General features: G+C 39.8%; 1 protein-coding gene across 8 annotated transcripts in view; it reads left to right on the top strand.

Annotated features, from left to right (window-relative positions):
- Positions 1–16,027, top strand: part of LOC134352940 (leucine-rich repeat and calponin homology domain-containing protein 2-like) — a 239,700-nt gene that overhangs the window by 210,586 nt on the left and 13,087 nt on the right. For all 8 annotated transcript variants that reach the window (XM_063060594.1, XM_063060591.1, XM_063060590.1 and 5 more), the window contains 4 exons: positions 692–821; positions 916–1,067; positions 2,866–3,019; positions 14,350–14,470. In XM_063060594.1, coding sequence (XP_062916664.1) covers positions 692–821; positions 916–1,067; positions 2,866–3,019; positions 14,350–14,470 — 557 coding nt within the window. The remainder of the gene's footprint in view (positions 1–691; positions 822–915; positions 1,068–2,865; positions 3,020–14,349; positions 14,471–16,027) is intronic.

Raw genomic sequence — 16,027 nt, 5'->3', positions numbered from 1 at the left:
TAGAAGGATTTTTCACTGCTGTTTCTGTAACAATGTTGTTTTGTCAGTCACAGTTGTTAACTCTGAGCTGAACTCCTGAACCTGGAGGGCCGGTGGACCACTCTTAGTCTGTTCTCTACCCTTTGACCTGTTTGGCATGGGTGACCCTACCAAGAGCCAGAGCATAAAGCCTTGACTCCTGCCAACATGGCTTTCTGGGTTGTTGAGACACACAAGCCTCCAAACCATGATATGGTTGCGGTCCTCCTGGAGGGAAATAACAGAAGTTTGGTTTTTAATGATTCTTAAAATTTCTATATGTGTAAACAAAAATATTAGATTGCGAGTCTGAACATTAACAAGATTCAAATTAACATTGTGGAACATGAAAAGGAAAGTTTGAAACTGTCAGCTCAAAGTGATCTTGAATTGTAAAGTAGAGATCTTAAAGTTGCTTCAATTCAGTACAATCAGAGGCAAGTGTATGTGCTGTCTGTGATATCATTTAATTGAGTAAATAATCCTAAGTACTGCTTTTAATATCCTGTTCTTTAAAAATAAGATATTATTTGCCTCAGCTAAAACAGTAAATTGGAAATGGATTGTTCAGACTAGTCATGAACAAGTCATGACTATTTGTGCTTGGTATTTTCCACATATACTTGGCTAGTACATATATGATTTGTATCTGCATATTTTTGTTCTTTTCAAGGTAATTTCGAGTCATTCTGTGAACACATTATTGATCAGAAGTCTTTCAAGCATGGGTCTCAACATCATAGCTGCTTTCTTCCTTGCTATAGTTTTACAGCCAAGACTGACATCGGGAGTGCTGACAACAGGTAAGGTTGGAATTGTGTACAATTATTAAAACATACTCTTCAATCTTTTGATTCTGATTTTCTCCTTTATTAAAAAGAATTTATTTTGTTTTAGTTGACCCACCTACTGATGTACAGATTATTGATCCTGGACACTTCGGGCCACTTCACATACACTGGAAACCTCCACTCAGTTTGACTGGCAGGATGATTTGTACGGTACGGTACATGTTGTTCTACTGCAACGTAGACTCAACGAATTGTAAGGTAAATGAAACTTATTGATATAATATGTCTTCTTCATAACTAAAATTTTAGAGAATGTTCATAGCTCTCCTTAGTCTTCTAATCAAAAGCTAACCTGTATCTCTTCAAGTTCATTTTGTATGGGTTTATTTGGACAGATAGAAGAAAAAAAAAGAGATTTGTTCTCTTTTGGGATTTTTGAAATTAATATCATACTCTTAACTCTTTAAGCGCTGGGTGTGATCCAACAACATGAGACTGACAGTATTTGACAACACATTTCAGAAAATAGCTAACATGTGAAATTGAGATTAGCACAGCAGTCCAAACAAATAATTATATTTTGAGATTGCACAAGAAGGAATAGTCTGGGTAATTACAGAAGATTAAGGGAGGCTGGCTGAACCATAAAGTATGATGTGTGGCACTTTCAATGGATAGTAAATAGAAGAGTAAATGTTTATCCATCTTGAAAATTACTCCATTTAATTTAGATCTTCCTCACTGAAAAATTTTATAGACATGGTAAATGATTATTTTTCTGACTTGAGGATAATATGTCGCAATGTTCAACAACAGTTAGTGCAAAGATTACAATTTATTATGCAGCCATACAACACAGATACACTCCTTCAAACCACTATGTCCATCAAGTAATTATCTACACTGAAATAAACAGAAAACGTAAAATGCCAGCAGATCTGTCAGTATCTATAGAGGGAGAAAAAGTTAGTGTTTCATGTCTGGGACTAACGTCAGGACTGGGAAGGGGAGAAGCAAGTTAAGGAAGGAGGTAGGTGAGGGGAATGAATAGATTGAAGAAGTTTTCCATAGATATAATGAGATGCTTGGAATAACTTTATTTGCCAAAGTCAAGTTTCTTATCATGTTTGAAATAAGTGCAATAAAAAGTTTGCTTGCAACAGCATCACAAGGACAGCATTAGGGACATAAAATTCATAATAAAAACATAAATTAACTATAAGATTTTTAAAGAAGGATCACCGAAAAGTAGTCACACTGTTGAGCACTTTGCCATATACAGTAGAGTGCCAAAGTGTAGTTAATAAGATCGTGTAGGTTGGTTCAGGAAATTAATAGTTGGAAGAAAGTAGTTGTTCTTGAATGTAATGGTGTGGGAATTGAGGTGTCTGTACCTTCTGCTCAATTGTACATGTGAGAAGATGGCCTTACCCAAATGGTGAAGATATTTGATAACAGATGTTGACTACTTGAGGCAACATCTCATGTAGATGCCTCCAATGTATGTGCCTATGATGTATGAGGTTGGTCCACTGCTCTTTGTAGCTTTTTACATTTGTATACATTCAAATTGCTGTACTAGACCATAATGAAACCAATAATACTCCCAACAGTACAACTGTAGAGGTTGTAGAGTGTTTGGTAATGTGCCAAGCCTCCTCCTTCTTCTAAGAAAACAGAGATGCTCTATTATGCTTTGTAATGAGTGATACACAAGCCTATGAAGGGGTGATAGAAGTTCATAATAGATTATTTCAGAAAGGAGTCAGATGCCACAAACCCCTCAGTTAATGTTAGGGGTTCATGGCATAAAAAAAAGACTCTGGGAGCCTCTGAGTTAGATAATGGATGGAAGTAAACTTGCAGGGCCGCAGGGATGATCAAGCGGAGAAGGATTGGATGAGGTGAACTGAATGGTTACTTCCTCTGCTGGAATGACCCTGACTTTTTGGTCCCAAGAACTAGAGTTATAATGTAAAATTTACCACACTGCTTTTCAGAATAGTCAAAGATATTTTTATCCCTTAATGGAAATGTGTGTATTATATTTCTTCAGCATGTAGTCACCGGGCAACTGAAGCACACCGATGGATTTAACCTCAACAAGGGAATCTTTGTGAAAATCCAGACATTAGTGAAAGAGCATTGTGAAAATGGAACTGAAATACACAGCGAATGGATCAAGAAAGAGTACCGGCCGTACGCGGAAGGTAATTTAAACCACAGAAAATCATGATTCACCTTTCACCTCTGCTTTGCAAGGTGATGCATGGTGATTCATTTATTGATTACACATTTGTTCTATATCAAATCTAATATAAAATTGTGCACTTTCAACCCTTTTGCCTCTCTTTTCAATAAACAGAATTATAAATGCGTCATTGCAACACGGTAGTTGTAGCATACCTTTTGGCAATTGAGCTGATGTGTCTTTGGTGCGGTGGACAAGGGACACCACGGTAACGGGAGGTCCGGCCCAGCCCCAGATGCATCACACTCTTACCCCAACAATAAATGTTCGCCGTGAAGTGCTGGGAATTATGGATCACTTACCATGTAGTCACGGGGCCAACCATCCAACACTCTGACTAAAATCATACCACCGACCAGAACTTTGTGACTTAGGATTAATTGTTCATGAGGATGCTTTTTAGAATACTGTGAGGGTACCTGTTTCAACCACCACACAGACAGTGCATTCCACATTCCAGTCCATGTTCAAAATGAAAGAATTCTTCCTCTGACCCCTTCTAAAACTCTTCCTCCTCACCTTAAAATATCAATGACCTTTGCCATGGGAAAAGTTCCTTTACAATCCTCTCCATGCCTCTCATAATATTTTGCAGTTTAATCAGTACCCCTCTGCTTCTACAAGGAAAGCAAGGCAAGTCAACTAGTCTCTCCTCAAAACAGAAGCATTTCATCCTCGGCAGTTTCCAGAGCAACCATGTATTTCCTACAGTGTGGTCATCACATCTGCACACAATATTCCAGCTGTGGCCTAATCAATATTTTACCCAAATCTTATACCAGACCTCATGTCTCTTATATTCTGTGGCTTGGCTAATGAAGGCAAACATCCTGTATGCCACCTTCACCACATGTCTAGTGGTGCTGCAACCATAAAAGATCTTGTGCCCCAAGGTCTCTTTAATAGTCAATATTCTGCAAGGACCTACAGACACTACAACAACCTAATTAGCCCCCTTTACCCCATTAAACTGGCATGGAAGTAAGTCATCCTTGATCCCAGGGGAGTGCTGAGGAAGAAAGATTTCTTTGGGAACATTCTCTTCTTCTTTTCAGAGGCAAACCGTCTTGGGAACTTAATTAAATAATCTGGAATAAGATGATTATCTAAATAATGATAATCGTGAAATTTCAAAATTATCATCAAAACCTATCTTTAAAACAAGAAATTGTGATGCCTTCACAAATGCTTTCAGGCAGAGTACATATACTGAACGTACTTATACTGTACATGCATCACCAGAAATGTGATTGACCTACAAGGCAGAATAGTTGATGAGTTTTCAACTCCTGCTAAGAGATGTGTTCTTATTAATTTACCAAGTAGACATTTAGGTGATCCTCCTGCCTATAAGACTCTCAATTGGATTTTTTAAAATGAATAACAATTTGAAAACAGTTTTCAGCCTTCATTGACTTGCATATTTTGAGGTTGAATCAACTTCTGAGTAGTCTGACACCAGATTTGAACTCAGATGATTCTACCTTTCAGACCTACTTGAATTTCGGTCCCTGAAACCTGATCCAATATCCTCATAATCAAGTGGCTCTCTCTCCATCTTTGGTTCAGCTCCATCTGACTCTGGATTTTGTAACCAGGTTCTTACTCTTTATGAGAGAGATTAGGTAGGGAGGCTAAGGACATAAACATATTCTTTTGTTTGAATACATGCCCCATCTGCTTTGTGTCACAATGATCTTTTGGACTCAATTGTTGCTCAACTCTGGAAGCAGAATTTATTGAGCAAGGTTGAGTCAGTAGTACTGTAGAAGTGTACGTTGAAGAGTTTTATGGAAGGGCTGAGTATTTCAGAATAAAATTGGCCATGTAATGTTTATGCTGAACTTTGAAAATTCCTGTAATCCTTATTCATTGAGGGCATCCTTTACTATTCCAGCTCAGCTACTCTGTTTGAAGATGGAAATAGGAATGTCTGGGAGCATGTTATTCTATTTCACAGTGTGTGAATAGAACAGACCAGAATCCAAAGCTGTTATCTGAAGCAAACTCTTGAGATAAAAATGACATAACTCATCAGTAGTACATCTATTGAGTAGCAATTGGTAACAGGGAATTCCCTTTCTCTACAAAGCTCCTTGGGCTGGTTCCATTGGATTTGGATTATGCTAATTCTCTAGTCTCTAGTCATAATAAAACTTTGCATATTTCATTTTGTGCATTACAAGAAGCTTTGACTGTGTCATGTGCTCCTGTTCCTGCCTCTGTTAGTAGTGCTGCTATTTTATTCTTGCATGGCCCATTGTTTTAGACTCTCAAGGTATCGTTTTGCCTTCAGCCTCTACAATATTATTTGCATTGTAGTACATGATCATTTATTCGACAGACAAGCTAAGTTGTTCTTGAATTCAGTCATTCGTGTTAAAGGTCATGATGTGGTTAGGCACGAGTAGCATGCTTCCCTATCCTATTCACAAATTTTGTGTCATAACAAGAGTGTCCAGTGATAAATCAAGGACAAGATCACATGCTACTGGGGCTTGCTATACTCAAACTCAGTACTTGCATCGCAAAAGATAGTAGTCTTATATCAATAAGATTCCACATGAAGGGCACTCCAAGCTAACGTAAAATTTGCTGTCGTCAGTGTCCTTTAAAGGTCTCAAGGAAAGGCAATTTGAGGTCCCATTATTATTGCCAATTATGTAATTATAAAGCCATTAAAGGAGAATATATAAATGTTAAATAGTAGTAGTTTATATACAGTGAAAGCATATAATCTACATGTTGTGTCTTCAAGCTCATTGTATATACTGAGCATTGCATTCATCATTTCAAATCAAGAATCATGATGTGTAAAAAAAGGGTCAAAATATATCCAGTCCCAGAGAGTATAATACATTTTATGCATACACAGGTGTCCCCCGCTTTTCGAACGTTCGCTTTACGAAACCTCACTGTTACGAAAGACCTACATTAGTACCCTGTTTTTGCTTTCAGAAGGTGTTTTCACTGTTATGAAGAAAGGCAGTGTGCAAAAAAATCAGTGCGCGATAAAAGGCAGTGCGCGCCCCGAGCAGCCGCTCTCCCCCAGATTCGGAACGGCATTGCTTTAACACATTGCATTGAGCAGCTGTTAGCAAGATGAGTTCTAAGGTATCGGAAAAGCCTGAAAGAGCTCGTAAGGGTGTTACACTTAGCGTAAGACTAGACATAATTAAGCATTTCGATCGTGATGAACAATGTAAGGACAAAGTGAATTTGGCTTGTGGAAGCTGACGAAGATGATGTTGAAGAGGTTTTGGCATCTCATGACCAAGAACTGATAGATGAAGAGCTGATGCAATTGGAAGAGGAAAGGATAACAATCGAAACCGAATGCAGTAGCGAAATGAACGTGAAGCAACTGCATGAGATTTTCGCTGCAATGATAAAGAATGACTTTAATTTTGAAAGGGTACGTAGGTCTAGGGGATATTTGCAGGATGGTTTGAGTCCTTACAAACAACTGTATGATAGAAAAATGTGCGAGGCTCAGCAGTCAAGCAAGCCTTCCACATCAGCCACAGCAGACGACAAATCTTGACCTTCAACATCGAGGCAGGCAGTCATAGGAGAAGATGAGCTGCCTGCCCTGATCGATGATGAGATGACACCCCCGTGTCCCACCACCCCAACCCCCGGGCCCCGGACAGATACTGTACCGATTCGCGGAGAATGCAACGGTAGCCGGGAGGCACACAGCACATCTTTAAGAAAAAAGCCGAAATAAACAAGCTAATTAATTAGGTGACGCCGATGCATAATTGTCGGCCCAGATCAGTGCCGATTTCGGATTGCATCACCTCTGATCTGGGCCGACAATTACGTGTCGGCGGCACCTAATTAATTAGCATGTTTATTTCGGCTTTTTTCTTAAAGATGTGCTGTGCACCTCCTGGCTACTGCTGTGTTCTTTGCGGCAATGTATCGGGTGGGGGCCACTGCACCACCCAACCTGTGACGACTCAGTCCAACACACCATCATCAGTGTGCTCTGCGCTGTCTTCCCGATTCCGGTAAGTGATACTACACTGTACATACATTATTTCTACTTTATATCGGCCGTGTATTTTTATGTGTTATTTGGTAGATTTGGCAGCCTCATAGCTTACAGGTTACTGGAGAGCGCGTTTATGCCAACAGCGCTTGCATGAGATTTTCTGCCGAGAGCGCTTGCGTGAGATTTTCGCTACGGAGATCTGTGCAGTCAATCGTTGTAGAGAAGTATTTCTACTTAATATAGGCTGTGTATTTATCATATCATTCCTGCTTTTACTATATGTTACTGTTATTTTAGGTTTTATGTGTTATTTGTCATGATTTGGTAGGTTATTTTTGGATCTGCGAACGCTCACAAAATTTTCTCATATAAATAAATGGTAATTGCTTCTTCGCTTTACGACATTTCGGCTTACGAACCGTTTCATAGGAACGCTCTACCTTCGGATGGCGGGGGAAACCTGTACTGCTGTTTATCGACTATTCACAACTCCAGACCCACAGCAATGGTTCTTAACTTGCTTATGAAAAGTCTAAACAAGCAACCATTTGATAAAAATATGGGCAACGGCCTGTAGAATGCAATCAAACATGTAAAGGTTATACTCTCCCCATAGCAGATATTATTTATGTGGGAAAATTACCCCTCCAATCAAAGAGTCCCCTTGACTTACAATAACTGTCAACGTTTCAGGATTTCCGGTGAACAGGATTAGTTGTGTAAATATAAGTTTGCAATATTAGATCACAGGTTGGGTGTCTCATTGTCTCACAGAGACCTTTTCTCAGTCTCTGAGGCACAAATAAAAGGCCTGCCTAGATAATGCTTCTTCAGCAACACTTAAGAATCTGTGCACCATTTAAGGCTTGCCCTAACTCTAAGTACTCTCTCCCAGCATATGGGATTTATGGTATTTATTTACTTATTTAGAGATACAGAGCAGAACAGAGCCTACCTGTCCAACAAGACCAGCAACCCACCTATTCAATCCTAGCCTAATCACAGGACAAATTATAATGACCAGTTAACCAACTACCTGGTACATCATTCGACTTGTCTCCACAAGGCTCCTTCAACAGCATCTCATAAACCATTGATTCTACCTGTAAAAAGAGAAGGGCGGAGGCCAATCAGAAATATCATCACCTGCAGCCAAATCATGTTGACCAGAGTGCACACGTTTTACAAATAGATCAAGTAAAAATATACTCCAATATTTAAAGAGTGCAGGTCACTATCACCCTCACAAGGGCAAACTGATAGATGATAAGGTGAGCTTAACTGTTGTTGAATAAATGTTTTATGTACAGTATATTCTTGAATATATGCTAACTCGTCTAAACAAATTCCTATTAATTGATTTCAGGCCTATTGATTAAATTATCCATGTACTGTGCCAAATTGTGTGTTGGGCACGTGGCCAAGTGGTTAAGGCGTTTGTCTAGTGATCTGAAGGTCACTAGTTCGAGCCTCAGCTGTGACAGTGTGTTTGTGTCCTTGAGCAAGGCACTTAATCACACATTGCTCTAGTGTCTGTGCAAGGAGTGGCACCTCACACAGACTTCCACTCTGCGCCTTGTAAGGCATGAAAATGCCCAACGCAGGCCCTCTCATGGTCTGAGCTGACGTTAGATTTAGTGCCAAATTGAAAAATCAGTGGAAACTGCGTGCAAATATAATATATTCCTGTAATTAGTATCACAATTGTGCTGTGGTTTAAGATGATATATCCATAGTTCAGTCAAGACCACACATTCTAAAGAAAATTGAGGTCTGCAGTAAGTAGGTGTAATAAGCATTTGTTCTCTGGATCATGTGACATAATGGGATGTATTTGTTAGATTTGCAAATTCAAGTCAATGTGTTAAGTCACTGCTCTGATGCTGAGCATGACAGTTTCTATATCAGTACAAGGCCATTGCTCTTTTTGTATGTTACTTTTCTATGAATGTTGAATATTTTGGCTATTTATCGCCAATCCTACTTTTTCTAGAAATAATGAAAGTAATTCATACACACAAAGTGCTGGAGGAACTCTGCAGGCCAGGCAGCATCCATGGAAAAGAGTAAACAGTCAACGTTTTGGGCCGAGACCCTTCAATAGGACTGCAGAAAAGATGAGAAGTCAGAGCACGAAGGTCTCCTGACTTCTCATTGTTTTTTCCAGTCCTGATGTAGGGTCTCGGCGCAAAACGCCGATAATTTACTTTTTCCATGCATGTTGCCTGGCCTGCTGACTTACTCCAGCACTTTGTGTGTGTTGCTTGGATTTCCAGCATCTGCAGAATTTTCTCATGAAAGTGAGTCATCTTGGTCTGTACGATAAAGACAAAGGTTATTGTATGAGAAACAACCAACTCATTTCTTGTGTCCCTGAGCCTCATCAAACTGGCGAAAAAAAAATTCTCAAAGAAGTGCCAATGAATGGAATTCCATAAAATATATCATCTGATTTAGCCCAGGTTCAGTTGACAGACATGTTAGTAAAGTTGCTCGAAAATTCGTGGACAAACATGTCAGGGTCATTATTTTAACTGTACATCGCAGTATCGGGTGGCACAGTGACTAAAATGTGCAGGTATTCATTTCCATGTACTCTGTGTACACCTGGGGATCTAACCTCACAATTGAATCATGTGGCAGATCCAAAACAAACACAGAAATTCTTTTACAGCCAACTAAGTTATGCTTTAACACTTGGGTGACTGCCAAAACTGTCAAGCATTTTAAACATGACAAAATTGTAGAAACTTGCAAAATTACTGATGATCACACCATTAAACATTACAGAAATATTTTAAAACATTAAGGCTAAAAGTAAATTAAGACTCTTAAGGTCTAGAAAAATCATTGAACTTATTTTTAGTGTAATAATTCAATAAAATTCAATAGACTGAAGCTTATTTGTCAAATCCAAGCTCCTTCTGCTGAAATGAATGGAGTTTCGGAACTGACATCAGGTCTAACTTGGTGTAGGATTTAGAGAGAAGTAATCTCAGTGTACCTGGAGAGGGATGGGCTCTGCCAAGTTTCAGATGTCGAAGACACGCCGTATGATGAGCATACCAAAAACTTGTCATGATGGCACCCCGACGACTCCACCAGGAGTTAAGTGCGCGCGTACACACACACACACACATAAATACAAAATCTCAGTGTAACTATTGGAAAACTTCAGCAAGCTGGTACATCACTGCCATTGTGACAGCAACCATTGTTGGAATGCGCTAGGTTTAGAGTGGAAGGCTTTGGCCCAACAGGCTTCAATGAGAATAGGTGGAGGCTTCAAATAAATTTCCGGTAAGTTTCTCTGTTTTCTCTTTGATCAGTAATATTCTAGATTATACTTTGAGAATGGATTCAGGGTTAGTAGAATTTTCTTCATGTGAGATGTGGGAACTCTAGGAGTCTCCCCGGTAACTACATCTGCACCAAGTGCATTGAGTTTCAGCTTCTTAGAGACCACTTTAATGAACTGAACTACAACTGGATGCCTTCATCTCATATGACAGAATGAGGAGGTGATAGACAGGAGCTACAGGCAGGTGGTCACCCCTGAGATGCAGGTAGTTGGATAACTGTCAGGAGAGGGAAAGGGAATAGGCAGCTGGTGGGGAGTACCCCTGTAACCATTCTCCTCAATAATAGGTATACAGCTTTGCACATTGTTGGGGTGGGAGTGATCTAATAGGGAGAAGCCACAGAGGCTGGGTCTCTGGCACTGATTCTGGCTCTGCGGTTCAGAAGGGAAGGAGAAGAAGAAGAAGAAGAAGAGTGCAGTAATAATAAGGAGTTCCATAGTTAGAGGAGCAGACAGGAAATTCTGTGGACGTGACAGAGACACCTGGATAGAATGTTGCCTCCTGGGTGTCAGGGTCCGGAATGTCTCAGATTGGATCCATGGCATTCTAAAGGGGGAGGGTGAGCAGTTGGAAGTCATGATACATATCGATAACAACAACATAAGTAGGGAAAGGGGATAAGTTCTTAAGGAGAGTATAGGAAATTAGCCAGGAAGTTGAAAAGCAGATCCTCAAGGGTAGTAACCTCTGGACTGCTGCCTGTGCCAGGTACCAGTGAGGGTAAGAATAGGACAATTTGGCAGATGAGGTTTATTAGAGTTATTGTAAAGAGTATTCACTAATTTGGCAAGGGGGGTGGGAACAGGACTAATAGAGGTGAGGATGGGGCAATTGATATACAAGTAGGTGCAGTGTGTAGCGAGTGTGAGGAAGGACAGGCAAAATTGCAGTGGGTGGAATGAGTTGAAGTGTAACATGGGACAAAATCAAAAAGGGTGATGAAAACAGGGCTGAAAGTGCTATATCTGAGCGCACACCACATATGGGTTAAGATGGATGATCTTGTAGCGGAGTTAGAAATTGGCAGGTATAACTTTGTGGGCATCACAGGGTCAAGGCTGAAAGAAGATCATAGTTGTGAGCTTAACATCCAAGGATACACAGACAGGAAGGTAGGCAGAGGTGGTGGGTGTCTCTATTAGTAAAATATGACATAAAGTCCTTAGAAAGAGGTGACATAGGATTGGAAGAAGTAGAGCCCTTGTGTGGAGTTAAGAGAATGCAAGGATACAAAGACCCTGATGGGAGTTATATACAGATGTCAGAACAGTAATCAGCATGTGGGCTACAAATTGGAGCAGGAGGGAGAAAAGCCATGTAAAAAGAGCAATGTTACGATTGTCATGTGGGATTTCAATATGAAGGTAGATTGGGAAAATCAGGATGATGTTGGATTGCAAGAGAGGGAACTTGCAGAATGCCTACAAAATGGCTTTTAGAATAGCTAGTGGTTGAGCCTGCTGGGGAAAAGGCAATTCTGGATTGGGTGTTGTGCGATGAACTAGATTTGATTAGGGAGCTTACGGTAAAAGAACCCTTAGGAGGCAGTGATCATGGTATGAGTTTGAGAGGGATAAGCTAAAGTCGATGTACTGTATCAGTATTCCAATGAAGCAATGGGAACTACAGAGGCAAGAGAGAGGACTTGGCCAAAGTTTATTGGAAGAGGACACTAGCAGGAATAATGTCACAACAGCAATGTCTGGAGTTTCTGGAAGCAACTTGGAAGGCGCAGGATGGATACATACCAAAAAAAAAGTAGTATTCTCGGGAGGATAAGGGAACTATGGCTGACAAGAGGAATCAAAGGCAACATAAAAACAAAAGAGAGAACATATAATATAACAAAAATTAATGGGAAGTTAGTGGATTGAGAAGCTTTTAAAAACCAACAGAATGCAAATGGAAAAGCCATAAGTATAGAAAAGAGGAACTATGAAAGTAAGCTAACCAATAATATAAAAGGGGATACAAGAAGTTTTTTCAGATATATAGAGATTAAAAGAGAGGAAAGAGTGGATGCCAGACCAATGGAAAAGGATATTGGAGAGGTAGTATTGGGGAAACGAAGAAATGGCGGACGAACTTAATGAGTAACTTGTGTGAAACTTCACTGCATAGGACGCTAGCAGTATGCCAAAAATTCATGTGTATTAGGGGGCAGAAGAGAGTGTAGTTACTATTTCTAAGGAGAAGGTGCTCGGGAAGCTGAAGGGTCTGAAGGTAGATGAGTCACCTACGCCACAGGCTTCTGAAAGAGGTAGCTGAAGAGTTTGTGAAGGTATTAGCAGTGAAATCTTCAGAATCACTAGATTCTAAAATGGTTGCAGTGGACTGGAAAATTGCAAATATCACTCTACGCTTTCCTCCAAGGAAAATCTTGTCTAACAAATTAGTTGGAATTCTGTGAGGAAAATACAGATGGGATAAACAAAGGAGAATTAGTGGATGTTGTTCACTTGGATTTTGAGAAGGCCTTTGACAAGGTGCCGCATATGAGGCTGCTTAAGAAGGTAAAAGTCCATGGTTATTCCAAGCAAGGTACAAGCATAGATGGAAGATTGGTTCACTGTCAGCAGGCAAAGAGTGGGAAGAAAAAGGGTTGGATGCCAGTGACTAGTGATGTCCTGCAGGAGTTGGTGTTTGGACAGCTTCTTTTCACATTGTATGTCAATGATTTTGATGGAATTGGTGGCTTTATGGCCAAGTTTGTGGATGATATGAAGGTAGGTGTAGGGGCAGAGTTGAGGAAATGGGGACTCTTCAGAAGGAATTTGTCAGATTAGGAGAATGGGCAAAGAAGTGACAGATGGAATATAGTGCAGGGAAGTGTATGGTCATGCACTTTGTTAAAAGGAAGCTACAGACTATTTTCTAAATGGGAAGAAAATTTAAAAGTCAGAGGTCCAGATGAACTTGAATATCCCCCTGCTGGCCTTCCTAAAGTTTAACTTGTAGGTTGAGTCAGTGGCAAGGAATGCAAATGCAATGTTAGCCTTCATATCGAGAGGACTAGAATATAAAAACAGGGATGTAGTGCTGAGGCTTTATAATGCATTGGTGAAATCACACTTGGTGTATTGTGAGCAGTTTTGGGCCCCTTATCTAAAAATAGATGCACTGGCTTTGGATAGAATTTAGGGAGGTTCACAAGAATGATTCTAGGAATGAAAACCTTAATGTCTGAGGAGCATTTGATTACTCTAGTGCTATTCTCGTTGGAGTTTGGAAGAATTAAGGAGGATCTCATTGAAACATCGAATATGGAAAGGCTTAGATAGAGTGGATGTGGAAAAGATGTTTCTTATAGTAGTGGTGTCTAAGACCAGAAAGCACATCCTCAGAATAAAGAGACACTCATTCAGAACAGAGATGCAGAGGAATTCCATTAGCCAGAATGTGGTGAATCTAGAATTTATTGCTACAGATGGCTGTGCAGGCCAAGTCATTGGGTAAATATAAAGCAGAGATTGATACGTTCTTGATTGGTCAGGGTGTCAAAGTTTATGGGGAGAAACAAGGAGAATGAGATTGAGAAGGTTAATAAATTGGCCATGATGGAATGGCAGAGCAGACCTGATTCGTCAAATGGCCTAATTCTGTTCCTATGTGTTTTTTTTTCTTACGGAATCTGTGAGGAATCCAGATTTGGAGTATCGTCTTCTCTGAGCACCTCTCAGGAAATAGGGAACTTCTATGATCGCACCTGTATGTGCAGTGTTTCTGAGCTCTCTGGTACTTATAAAGACCGATGCTGTTAACTCCCTGCAGAACTGATGGAAATTCTCAGGATAATATGTACCAATCCATCCTCATACCTGCTAACTGTCTTCATCACTGTGGAAGGAAATCTCTTTCTTATGCCACTGTCAATGCTTACACTTTTTACTCCAATTATGATGAATAATTTGTCTTTTTCCCATACAGGTCACGTGGATTCCAAAGTCAAGAACTTGCAATGCATTGTTTACAACATGGAATACATGGACTGTTTATGGGAGAATGGAAGCAATGTTCCACGTGATATCAATTACAGACTCCATTATTGGTATGAATAGCAATGTTGACAGCCCAATAAAGTCATAAATTCCCATGAGAGCAAATTGACAAAGTATCACATAAGATGTCACAAGCATCAAAATGGGGAACAGCTGATGAATTACTAATAATTGATACATTAAGCCATCAACTGACATTATCTGCAGTTACCACTTCATTCTTTAAAGTTTTGTTGGGCAATATAGTAACATAGACATGTAATTAGACAAAAAGCTTTAAAAAGACCCATATCCTATTTTTAACAAGGCACTAGTAGAGCACATAGGCTTCTATTTCATCTTTTAGGTTCATAGTGGTTACAATGCATGTTGTTTAGGTTAATACCATTCACCTGATACCTTTCTATTTATTTAAATATTCAAAAGAGAAACACTGCTTTGAAAATTATTGATTTTTAACTTAAGTTACAATTCTCCACCATCTAGCTAAAGGAGGTTTGTTTTCGTCCTAATTGTCAGGTGTGCATTTTATACCAAAATCTATATTTATGTCTAGCAGATACAGTGGTGATTTTGTACATTTTTCTATACATAAATCTACGTTTATGTCTATAAGACAATAAGACAGAAGAGCATAATTAGGCCATTCGGCCCATTGAATCTGCTCTACCATTGCATCATGGCTGAGATCAGGATCAACTTCCGCTTTAATGTTACATGGACTTGGTCTCTACCATAGTCTGGCAGAGTAGTCCACTGATTTGATACTCTCCAGCAAAAAAAAATTCCTCCTTACCTCTGTTCTAAAGGGTTGCCACTCAATTTTGAGGCTGTGCCCTCTAGTTCTCGATACCGCCACCATAGGAAACATCCTCTCCACATCCACCCTATCTAATCCTTTTAACATTTGGTAGGTTTCAATGAGATCCACCGCATTCTTCTAAATTCCCTGTGAGTACAGGCCCAAAGCTGCCAAATGCTCCTCATATGCTAACCCCTTCATTCCTGGAATTATCCTCGTGAACCTCCTCTGGATTCTCTCCAATGACAACACATCTTTTCTGAAAAATGGTGCCCAAAACTGTTGACAATCCTCTAAGTGCGGCCTGACTAGAGTCTTATAAAGGCTCAGCATTATCTCCTTGTTTTTATATTCTCGTCCACTTGAAATAAATGCTAACATTGCATTTGCCTTCTTTACCACAGACTCAACCTGTAAATTAAATTTCTGGGAAACTTGCACGAGGACTCGTTAGTCTCTCTGCACCTTTGATGTTTGAATCTTCTCCCCATTTAGATAATAGTCCGCACTATTGTTCCTTTTACCAGAATGCATTATCATACATTTCCCAACACTGTATTCTAACTACCACATTTTTGCCCATTTTTCTAATCTGTCGAAGTCTTGCTGCAATTGCATTGCTTCCTCAGCACTACCTACTCCTCCACCTATCTTTGCATCATCCACAAACTTTGCCACAAAGCCATCAATTCCATTATCTAAATTATTGACAAACAATGTGAAAAGCAGAGGTCCTAATTCTGACCCCTGAGGAACATCACCAGTAACTGGCAGCCAACCAGAAAAGGCCTCTTTTATTCCCACT

This window comes from Mobula hypostoma, chromosome 10, assembly GCF_963921235.1.
Source record: "Mobula hypostoma chromosome 10, sMobHyp1.1, whole genome shotgun sequence".
NCBI classification, from domain to species: domain Eukaryota; kingdom Metazoa; phylum Chordata; class Chondrichthyes; order Myliobatiformes; family Myliobatidae; genus Mobula; species Mobula hypostoma.
Note: the sequence above shows the minus strand (reverse complement) of the source record. Positions and strands in the feature narration are given on the sequence as shown.